Source organism: Elgaria multicarinata, chromosome 6 (assembly GCF_023053635.1).
Source record: "Elgaria multicarinata webbii isolate HBS135686 ecotype San Diego chromosome 6, rElgMul1.1.pri, whole genome shotgun sequence".
NCBI lineage: Eukaryota > Metazoa > Chordata > Lepidosauria > Squamata > Anguidae > Elgaria > Elgaria multicarinata.
In genome coordinates this window covers 82,011,241-82,023,373 of record NC_086176.1, presented here as the reverse complement: position 1 = coordinate 82,023,373, position 12,133 = coordinate 82,011,241, and the positions used below count along the sequence as shown (strand labels likewise).

Below are 12,133 nucleotides of genomic sequence, written 5' to 3'. Positions count from 1 at the left end.
AGGCCTGCGGTAGCCACATGCCCAGATCAGTTTTTTTGTTTTAGCAGCAGCTACTGGTTATTTAAGGCTAGAACAAGAACGGGTGTGTGCAGTTGTCACATACTGCTGTAACACAATTCAGCTTGATGGAACCTACATGTGTGACTCTTCACAGAGAAACAAAGATTTCTGGACAAATGCAATTTTCTACACTATTAGGAAAAATTGCTGCTTGCTGTTTGTAAGGTTCAGGTTTATCTATATATGAATTCTTAATTGATATGAAAGGCCAAACTACACACTACATTATTCATGCTTTCAAAAAAAATGTGCTTAAACTGCCCACTTTCATTTTGAAGAAAAAGCAGCTACTGTAGCAGCAATAATCCAAAATCTTCTCCTAATGGGGGCCTGTGCCAGTATCCTGCCAAATAACACCCCCTCAATTATTTGCCCCCAAAGGTGCTGTTTTTAGCAATATGTTTATAAACTCAAAGTTCTGGAGAAAAAATCAGAAGTACACTGATAACATGGTTGTAAAAATGTTCTTTGAAAAGAGCAATATTAATAGTTCAAAAGTACAACAGCCACTCACATAAGCAAGGAGTGCATTTCAGTAGCTAGTCACAGCAATAACCTCACATGCTATTCTCCTAATTTAAGGCCACAGTGAATACATGTTCAGCTGAATCCAGGGGAACTTCCAGATGAGGCTTTTATTTTGCCTCAAACACTGAATTTTACAACAGCTCCAAATATAATTGTTGTCCATTTGTAACTCTCGTATATTTTTCCACAGCTTCTGTGATCTTTTTTCTTAGCACAAAAAAAAAAAAAATCCATTAAAAGGGAAAGACAGAATAGCTACACGAGACCTTTTTACTGGTAGTGCTACAATCCTACACCCTCTTACCCTGGAGTAAGTCCAATTGAACTCAGTGCATCTTCTGAGTAGACATAAACAGGATTGTGCTCTTATTCAACAAAGTAGGGAGTGATGAAAAAGAGAAGCCAGATGCTCTAACTTTATAGGGAAGGGAAGAAAGATGCACAAGGTGAAAGAAGCCTTTGGCTGCAGTTCCAAGCACACTGTGAAGGGAAGGAGCCAGGCTGAAATAAATGGGACTTACTTCGGAACAGAGATGCTTAGGATTACAGTACACGTGCATTAAGTCTGCTGGTCAACAGGAAACTGTCAGAGCGACTTATAGAGGGGCTCTATCCAACTGTGGCTCGTTGACACCTCCTCTCCACTTCTCTAGCCCAGCAAGTCTACTTCTCCCCGTCACTAGAGACTTGGTCCAGCCTTTCGATCTCCCCTAGTATCCCAACGGAACAGACTGCTTTTCTCTTCCTCCCTGGCTTAGGCCATTTCCATTCCGGCCGGGGGCCTCCCATACACTATGGCGCTTAGCTGTTCACGAAGTGCCTAACACACCACCTTCTTATCGAGGGTGGAGAAGAATGAGCAGCCGTGGTGACGTTATTATTATGCGCCGACTTAAAAAAGGAACGGCAAAGGCCCTAGGGAAGGATTCACACGTGTCTTTCTTCGTGACAACTTTCTGGGCGTTTGAAGAGACGGGGCAGCGAACATGAGGAGACCCAATATTCTGCTCACGGGTAAGAACAAATACGGGGATCGGGTCCGTATTACAAGGGGAAAAGGAAGAAAGAGGGAACAAGTCCAGTAAAGTAATAAACCGTGAGACCCCAGTAAATCGGTAGGGACTGTGGAAGGGGTCTTAGGGGAGAGCAGTGCTTTGCATGCAGGGAGCCTTGGGTTCAGTCTTTGTTTCTAGTAATAAGGCAGGGAAAGACCCCGTGCTTGATACTGGCGATCTTTATTGTCTCTTTTGCTGCATATGTAGACCAGGCCTAACTGGTCGCTTTTTTCTCGTATAGATCCTCTCACACAGAGCCATGAGAGTCAAAGAGATTACAGTTCTTAAGAGCCAAAATGTACATGTTCTGAACAGCGAATCTTCATTTGCTTTTCTTGAACTAGGCACATTAATGGGCCTTTCAGAGCAGTTCCATTTTGAGGTTGGTTGCATGTTACTAGTTACTACCATTTTACTGTTGTTTCTTTTTCATATGTCTTTTTTGTAGGTACTCCAGGTGTTGGTAAAACTACACTAGGCAAAGAAATTGCTGCAAGAACAGATTTGACTTACATTAACGTGGGTGATTTGGCCAAAGAAGGTAATTCACAATATCCACTATTATCAATTTAAAATAGAATTTATATGGACAGATAAGTAGGTCCATTTGCATCTTAAATATAAATTATACACACATGATTACTATGTTTGAGAGAAAACATTTTATTTTAGACATACTTGTTTATAACAATTGTTTTTGAATTCCTTAAAGCTTTCTTAATTTCAGGTTATGCGTATATGGCTAAGATGCATCTTAGCCATTACTTTAGTTGAAATTACAGAATTAAGTATCTCTTGAAGTCTTTACTTTAACGTGATAATTTGAGGGCTAACAAACTAAAACAAAAAATTAGAGATACTGATGTAATCTCAACATAAATTATACTTTCAGTATTGAGAAGCATTTTTCAAGGGATGGGAAGGTGCAGTAATTCTAAATAATGTAGTGTAAGGATTTTGTATTGTATCAAATGGAAATTTGTGCATCTCAATTATCTCCTTGGGGAAATAAACAAGATTGAAGACTGTGTATATAGTAGTCATATACAGTATGATCCTAAACTTGTTTATAAATTAAGGGTGAAATCCTATGAATGTTTAGACATCTCCTCAGGACTTTTTCTGTTCAAGCATGCATAGGATTGTGCTCTTAATACCCCACTGATTTCAGTAAGACATTTTAGGGAGTAAGTGTGCTTAGGGTTACCGTCGTAAGTTAACTGAGAGCTAAGATGAGAAGTCTGTGTCTTTGGGAAGAGTCTGTTCTTTCTGTATTAACCATGCACACAAGAAACTCAATAAAATACTTGGTTTTATAATGGGGTCAGCCCTGCACAAGTAGAGGAGGAGCAGGAAAGGTTTTCCTAAAACACTGTTGGGTGTCTTAAGGTGATACATGATGGATCCTCCGTAAGGAGAGATGGGTGTGCTGAGAGAGAACATGTTCAGTGAAACAGCAGCACACCAAACTCGCTCTGCTGGAGGGAAGATTCTTCTTGTTGCTTATGATTTGCCATTCCACATCTGGATAATATTGAAGCAGAATTAGCACTATAGGACTGCAATCCTAAGCATACTTATTTGGAAGTGAATTTCATTTAAATCAGTACGACTTCAATCTGTGTAAATATGGCTTAGATTAGGTTGTATATTACTTTTGAGCACAGTATGATAGGTGAGTTAGCAGGTTATTCTCCTATTGCTCTTATCTGGCAGCTGAAAATTAACTTTTGGTCCACTCCCCCCTTTATATTGGAATGTTTTTCACTAGTAAAGTGTTATATCTAAAGAGAACTGTGTTTTGTTCAGTCTTGACCAGAGGTCATTTTCTTCTGTTTCCTTTGGGGGGGGAAATAGCATAGCTACTCCTGGAACAGTATCTCTACAGAACCATCTTCTCCTATATGAACCTAACCATCAACAACAACTTTTCCCAGCCTGATGCCCTCCAGCTGTTTTGGACTACAACTCCCAGTATTCCTGACAATTGGTCAAGTAGGGTTGGGCTTATGGGAGTTGAAGTCCAGAACATCTGGAGGGTCTTAGGTGGGGAAGACTAGTATATAAGATATTTCTCAAAGGCCCTTCTTCACACATTCCTGCGAACACACTATGAAGGATAGGCTGGTGGCTATCAAAGAAAGCTGACTTGAGCTGGAAATCATCCAGTTTGGGTTAAATCATCCTAAAAAGATGACGATGAAAATGTTTTTGATTGCCCAAATGTAGAAGGGGAGTAACTAGGCCAAGGCAGAACATAATAGCCAATTAAAGAGACCTAAATGCCATAGCAAAATATGCACATGTCAGAGAGACATCTGGGGAGGGACACCATGTATAGACATTTCTATGCAGATACTAGAACCCTCTAAACCAAAGTGGGAGAGTTCAAGTGCTTGGTTATAAAAGAGAACTTAGATATAGTGGACATTATAGAAACCTGGTGGAACAGAAAGAACCACTGGGCTATGGTAATCTCTGGATATAAACTCTACAGAAAGAATAGGTAAGGGCATACTAGGGGAGGTGTTGCTCAAAGAGGGAATAGTGTCTAGCAGATTAGAACACCTAAAAGGGGTAGACACTTTCACAGAAGCGCTGTGGAGGATGATACTGGGCTTCAAAGCTAATTTAGTGCTAGGAATGTACTATTGTCCCCAAGTCCAGAATGTTTAGGGTGATTTTAAGGTGGAAAATGAAATCAGAGTAGCCTCCAGACAAAGGAGTATAGTAATAATGTGTGGCTTCCATTACCCCCACATTGATTGTATAAATGCATATTCAGTCACGACATATTCAGTCACGACAAAGGTTAAATTTCTTGATGTCCTAAATGACTGTGCCCTAGAACAGGGGAGATGACCCCGGATTTAATTCTAAAAGGAATTAAAAGAGTATTAAAGGATGATAAGGAGATTGCAGAGAAGCTGAATAGATTCTTCTTATTGGTCTTCACTGCAGAAGATATAGGACAGATGTCTGTACCTGAACTGAAGTTTTCAGGAAAGAAATCTGAGGAACTGAGGCAAATAGTGGTGACAAAGATGAAGTTCCCAACCTTATTGATAAATTGAAAGAAAATAAATCACTGGGCCCGGATGGTATCCATCCTAGAGTTCTCAATTCAAATATGAAAATGCTGATCTTCTAATCAAAATATGCAACATGTCCCTGAAATTAGCCTCTATCACAGGACTGGAAGATAAGGAGGACCAATTTTTAAAAAGGAATCCATGGGGTTCCAGGACATTACAGGCCATTTAACCTAACATCTGTTCTGGGTTAATTGATTTAAAGCAGTGGTTCCCAATTGGTGGTTTGCGGACCCCAGGGGGTCTGCGTAAAACCCACCCAGGTTGTCCGTGGCAACGTTCACATATTCATTCATTTCTGGAGTCCACTGACGACGAATTCCTACCAGAAGTAAAATATAACATCACTGAGCACCTGCGTGGTTTAGCGACTAGCTTCAGAGATTACTTTCCTGCACCTAATCCTGAAAACTCATGGAGAAGGAATCTTTTGAATGTGGTGATGTACAACTATCAACTCTATCTGCAGAAGAGCAAGATGCACTTGCTGACGTGACTTGTGATGGTTTATTGAAATCATTTTTCAAAGAATATAGACTGGACCAATTCTGGGTGAAGGTTTTTCCTGATTATAAGAAGTTAGGTGAAAAAGCTGTCCTGAATAATTAGGAAAAAGTTTGTAAGTCATCATGATGAAACCACTGAAAACAGTGGGAACATCTAGTTCCCTTTTGTTCCACATATCTTTGTGAACAATCATTTTCGATATTTTGTTATATGAAGGACAAGCATAGAAATCGGCTCGACGTTGATCCAGATTTGAGATTAAAAGTAGGAAATATTGAACCAGATGCGGAAGGGATTGTTCGGGACAAAAAGAGGCATGATTTCTCCCATCACATTTAGGTTTAGTAGCTGCTAGACAGGTCATAATTTGTTCAATTGTAAACTAGACGTTAGTAAAATTAAGTTCGCCTTTATATTCCTAAATAAATCATTGTCATTTTTGCGTGGTAATATCACAAATTTTATGGTCTGTTTTTTAGTATACCTAAAATCCTTTGTTTTTTAGGGGCTACCCCTTATCTCCAAAAAATTGCTTCACGCAGGTAACTACCATAGAGATAACATTTTTTTCAAAAGTAGGGGGTCCATAGCTTGGCATTTGAAAAACAAGGGGTCCGCAATACTTAGCTAATTGGGAACCACTGGCTTAGAGTGGTGCTGATAACACCAAATTATTTAGGGTGATTAAAACAAAAAGGGATTGTGAGGAACTCCACAATGGTCATTCCAAACTGGGGGAATGGCAATCTAAATGCATAAAGTGATGCATGTTGGGGCAAAAAAAAAAAAAAACCAATTTCAAGTATAACCTGTTGGGATGTGAGCTAGCAGTGACCAACCAAGAAAGAGATCTTGGGGTTGTGATGTTTATCTGTTGGTCTTATTCTACCTTCTATGTTTATATCATGTTTCAATTGTTGTTTGTTTGTGGAGGGGAGTTAATTGTTTCATATTTTAAGCCAATTTGAGGCTTTTGGGGGAGAAAGGCAGGATAGAAATAATTGCTTAGAGTGCTATTTTTCAAAGGAAACACCCTACACAATTCCTTATAGCATGGGATAGCCATTATTTCTCTTCTCAGTATGGGGCAAAATAAAAAGGAATAAAGTTAAATCCCCCTTGTAGAATATAGACATTAAAACATTAAGTACTTTACTGCTGAAGTTAAGATGAAAGTGAACTACAGCTCTTGGGGAAAGGATTGTGTAAATGTATCCTTTGATATTTGTGTATATTAACAGAAAAATCTATATATGTTTACCTGGGAGTAAGCACTATTGAATTTGATTAGGCTTACTCCCAGGAAATTATGCATAAAATCAAAACCTGAAGGTCATTTCTGAGTAAAACTGCATGGGATTAGAGGTTTGAGACTGAGCTGTCTGAATAAGTAATTTATATAAAACTGTTTTCAGTGGTTTCATCATGATGACTTACAAAAAATTTCCTAATTATTCAGGAGAGCTATATGAAGGCTTTGATGAAGAATATGAATGCCCAATTTTGGATGAAGACAGAGTGAGTTTAAGTTGAAAGTCTAGCATAGTTGTGTGTTTTGCTTTTATTGCCAAGAATCCATGGCAACAAAATCCATGGTTTCTGTGTCTGATTTCCCTTTTAGGTAATTGATGAAATGGAAGACAAGATGAGTGACGGTGGTGTTATAGTTGACTATCACAGCTGTGACTTCTTCCCTGAACGTTGGTTTAACATAATATTTGTACTTCGCACTGAAAACTCATTCCTGTATGACAGGTTGGAAAGCAGGTAAATCAGTGCTGCAAATTAATTACTATCGAGAATCAGCTTTCAATAAAATCTGTTGTTGGCACAGTCTCTGTTTTTACATAAAATATGCTCAAAATGATCTAAGTGCTTTTGTCTCATGTTTATTTTTGCTTAGGGGTTACAAAGGAAAAAAGCTTCAAGACAACATTCAGTGCGAAATTTTTCAGACTATTTACGAAGAGGCCATGTCATCGTATAAGGAAGAAATTGTACATCAGTTGTCCAGCAACACTCCAGAGGACATGGAGCGGAATTTAGATCAGATTATACAGTGGATTGAACAGTGGATAAAAGACAACAATTGACTTTTGGATATATGACATTAAGAGACAAAACAGTAATAAAAATAACTTTATTCCAATTAAACTGATGGGCTCTCATGTAATAAGCTACACTTGCTGTTTCAGTCACTGAGAAAACAATAATTGTTGCTTCTCTAAGAAAATCAAGGAGGGCTCTGTGGGCGAAAGCGAGTGCAGAAATCAAACATTAGTTACAGTTAAAAATGTTTAAATCCTGAAATTTGGTTTGGAATTGGATATCTATTTAAAAGATAAATATCGCACATAACTGCTCTGGCTGTTGTGGCTACCAGCATCTCAATCCCTGTAAAAAAACATGCTCTGGATTGTTATAAAACTATAAAAAATAGGACTGTGGGTTAGTTTGTGAAAGTACTCCAAGCTTTTAAGGTGTTTATATGCCATAACACTTTAATGGACTTGCATGTGTGTGTATTTTCTTTCTAAGGGTTGCATCCAGTGATGGCTGTTGACTGTCTTCCAGCAATATAGAAACTGCTAGCAGAATGGATTTCCCTTCCCCTCAGAGTTCTGGAGTGTTGAGGGACCCTCGAGTACATTTTTAGGCTTTGGGTGGGGATTAAGTTTGCTCACACAACATTGAATTTAATCCTAAATAAGAATTCAGACCAACCTTGTACTGTGAACAAAAGATGTTGGAAGCACAATTGTTACTCAGTTTAGGTGGCATCCACCAAAGTTTGGTGAATACATCTCTCCAGTCCTGAATAGCAATGATACTTTGTAAGATTTCTTGTGTAAGTGGATGGCTTGTATAACTTCACTTTCTCAGTGAAGATATTTGCAGTGCTATCTGAATAAAGATTTGTAAGGGCTAATACATGGCTATAAACAGCTGTTTTATTGCTGCTTCACATAAGGCACATCTGCATAGGTACCACTTCTGTGTAGGAAATTGCCTGTATTCTACAGACACAAAGTGATGAACACATGTCAGTTTCACATACCAAGATGTCCTATTGGATAGAAGCAGCTTCTAGTAGCTTGTAAAACACAAATCTGTTTTGTTTATCATACAGACATAGAATACACAAAATGTTTTTCACGAAAATGATAGATGAGTAGGCAGTTCATTATTTATAAATCGACCATTAAACTTGATTATAAATATGCTTTTAGGTTGCTAGATTTTAGCCCTTGATATATTCTGTATTGAATGCCTTCTGTAGAATAAGGCAATTTTTTTTTACTAATTGCTCATAAGAAATGGTGAAAAATGCAGTCTTAAATGTTGTTGAGATGCCTTAAGGATAGTTTAGCAAATATCTCTTGAAAGTCTGTTCTATATGTAACTAGATTATAATGGGTAAGAAGTCACAGTTGTTCAGTTTTTCCACATGATGAAGAGGAACAGAACTCTTCGCTCAAAGACATATTCCAAGAAGTATTTCATGTGAGGGAGCACAACTATTTTTCTATTTGTTCTTTTTAGAAAAGATCTCTTAATTTGTGTTAAGTGATTACTTTTGTGTTAGAAATTAAATTTGTATTGTCAAAATATAGTTAAAATTATATCTAATGTTGAAATCTAATGGGATTTTTAAATAGTCATTTACATATAATAGTACAGTGTGTAGTATCTGGAAAAGCATAATACTTTGCAAGTTGAAAAGTTTTGTTGGTTGGTCTCTTGGGTTTAGTCTTTGAATACAGTGTGATTATAAAAATTGCAATAGATATATCTAGTTTGTATTTATTGAAGTGTCTTTATAGGAAGTGCATCTGGTATGATGAAAAGTATCATTTGGGAAATGCATACTTTGAATTTCCTAGTACTTTTGAGATAATCCTTTGGCAGACATAAAACATTTCCTTTTTACTATGTTTTATTAAAGATGCTTTTGAAAAGGAACCTTATTCCTGTATGATAAAAAAAATATAGACAACAGCTACTGTACTAAAGCTACAATCCTATGTACACTTTTCTAGGAGTAAGTTGCATTAAATAACATCTTCTGAGTAAATATGTGTTGGATTATGCTATTAGAGTACTGTGACTTAGTTGCAGGATCAATATTTTGGATACTTTAGTCTGCAGTGCTATGGTATATTATAACAAAACCACCCAGTTTAGCACAAAGACTTCATATGAATGGAACATTTATTCTGGACTGTTAAAATGTCATTGTTTGTTGAACTGTAAGGAAGTTTTACAAAGGTTATTAAAGTTTTGTGTAAGCAAGCATATATGAAAATGATATCCTTCAATCTATTGTTTTCCTAATTGGTGTCCTTTGGCTTGAAACTTGTATTCATTACTTTCAAAACTGTTGGAAATGATTCTGCACTTACATCATTTTAATTTATGGGAAAAATTAGGCCATACTTTTGAACGGGTTTTTTTTAAGGTAAGTGCATTTTATGGTAGTGAACATTTAGCTTTATATTTATATACATGTAAATCTAATAAAAGTGCCTTCTATTATATTTTGTAAGCAATTCCTTTTTTATATGATGCTTTTTAAGGTGACGTTTAGCCTTTGCTATATTTAACAAACCTTCCTTGTATTTATGAATTAAAACTTACCATGCAACATCAGAATTCTTTGGGAGTGTCAACAAACATGTAGACGGGTGATCCGGTGGACATTGTTTACTTGGAATTCCAAAAGGCTTTAGATAAAAAACCCCACCAAAGACTCCTGAATAAACTTAGTATTCATGGAATAGGAGGAGAGGTCCTCTTATGGATCAGTAACTGGTTAAAGAACAGAAAGCAAAGAGTAGGAATAAATAGTCAATTCTCCCGATGGAGGGAAGTAAATAGTGGGGTCCCACAGGGATTGGTATTGGAACCAATTCTTTTCAACTTGTTCATAAATGTCCTGGAATTAGGATTGAGCAGTGAAGTGGCCAAATTTGCCAACAGCACCCAATTATTTAAGGTTGTTAAAACACAAAGGGATTGTGAAGAGCTCCAAAGGGATCTCTCCAAGTTGGGAGAGTGGGCATCTAAATGGCAGATGCAGTTCAATGTAAGCAAATGTAAGGTGATGCACGTTGGGGCAAAAAAATTCAACTTCAAGTATAACCTAATGGGATCTGAGCTAGCGGTGACCAAACAAGAAAGAGATCTTGGGATTGTGGTGGACAATTCGATGAAAATGTCCACCCAGTGTGCAGCTGCTGTAAATATTATTATTATATTTATTTGCATCCCACCTTTTGCCCAATGCTGGGCCTCAAGGCGGCCTTACAGAGTTTAAAACATACATGGGGGGGAACAAAACCATAAACTTTTTAATATACACAACAAAATTAAAAGACATTAACATAGATGGAGGGGCAGATTATTCTCCGCTGGAACAAAAAAGTTTTAGCCTGCTTCCGAAAGCCCATCAAGGAGGGAGCCAGCCTAGTTTCCCCGGGAAGAGAGTTCCAGAGCACTAGAGCAGCCACTGAGAAGGCCCTCTCCCATGTTCCCACCAAGCACGCCTGTGAAGATGGTGGGACTGAAAGAAGGGCTTCTCCAGAAAATCTCAAAGCATGGGCAGGCTCATAAGGGAGAATACGTTCTTTCAAATAACCTAGACCTGAGCCATATAGGGCTTTATAGGTCATAACAAGCACTTTGAATTGCACCCGGAAACAGACTGGAAGCCAGTGGAGCTGCTTTAACAGGGGAGTTGTGTGCTCCCTGTAACCAGCCCCGGTCAACAATCTGGCTGCAGCTCTTTGAACCAGCTGGAGTTTCTGAACACTTCAAAGGCAGCCCCACGTAGAGTGTGTTACAGTAATCCAATGGGGATGTAATTAAGGCATGTGTCACCGTGGCCAGGCCGACATCTCTAGGAACGGGAGCAGCTGGCGCACTAGCTTTAACTGTGCAAATGCACTCCTGGCCACCGCCGAAACCTGGGCATCCAGGCTCAGGGCTGAATCCAGAAGTACACCCAAGCTGCGGACCTGTGTCTTCAGGGGGAGTGTAACGCCATCCAACAAAAGCTGAATGAATTAAGTTTATTACAGTATAACAACCAGCACTCCAATCAAACACCATACAATTTAACACATTACATTACGTTACAGATGTAGAACGTGCATATATTATTATTATTGTCTCGCCTCTTTACGGCATGAGATGGCTGCAGCACAAAATCTGGCCACTTTCACAGTAACTTGGGCATTCATGCCTGACAAAAGGTAATCTAAACAAAATTAGTCTGTTCTGCCTGGGATTTTTTTTATGAATGGAGTTATTAAGGAAACTCTGAGGTCTTTATACAGGTGGCAGTAGAGTAAAACATGGACTATTGTCTCAACATCCCCCGGCCCACATGGACATTGCCGTTCGCTGTAAGGGATTTTTTAAAATCTGCCCTCCAGCAATGCTGAAGGTAGAACATTAAACCTGGCTAACGTAAAAGCTCTTCTGAGCCTCGGAACAGTCAAGTTTATCAGGTACGTGGCAAGTGCTGGAGGACCACTATTTTCCCTGAACCCCGGGTTCAGGCTAGCTCGACTCAGTTGATCTTGTTTTTTCGCTGCCCGAATTGCCACAGAGTAGGCCTTCAAATAGGCTCTAGCCTGTGTTTGATCAGATTCACTCTGAGTTTTCCGCCAACGTTGCTCTAGCCTCTGTCTCACTCATTTCATTGCTGCCAGTTCACTGGAAAATCAAGGGGCTGGAGGAGCAATCATGGCCACCACCCTGGCTATCTCTGCATTCCAACAGAAACACCTGCCGAGGCAACAGGAAAATCCCCAAGAGCCATTAGGAAACCATTCGGATCCATCAGCCTCCTGGGGTGGATCATCTTAATTGGTCCTCCACCCCTGC

At 38.7% G+C, this 12,133-nt stretch overlaps 1 protein-coding gene across 1 annotated transcript; it reads left to right on the top strand.

Moving 5' to 3' along the window:
* Positions 1-1,494: 1,494 nt before the first annotated feature.
* AK6 (adenylate kinase 6) lies at positions 1,495-9,879 on the top strand. Its single transcript, XM_063129676.1, has 5 exons — positions 1,495-1,602; positions 2,092-2,184; positions 6,702-6,760; positions 6,864-7,009; positions 7,146-9,879. The coding sequence occupies exons 1-5, from the start codon at positions 1,575-1,577 to the stop codon at positions 7,333-7,335; spliced, it is 516 nt and encodes a 171-aa protein (XP_062985746.1). The 5' UTR covers positions 1,495-1,574; the 3' UTR covers positions 7,336-9,879.
* The last annotated feature ends 2,254 nt before the right edge of the window (positions 9,880-12,133 follow it).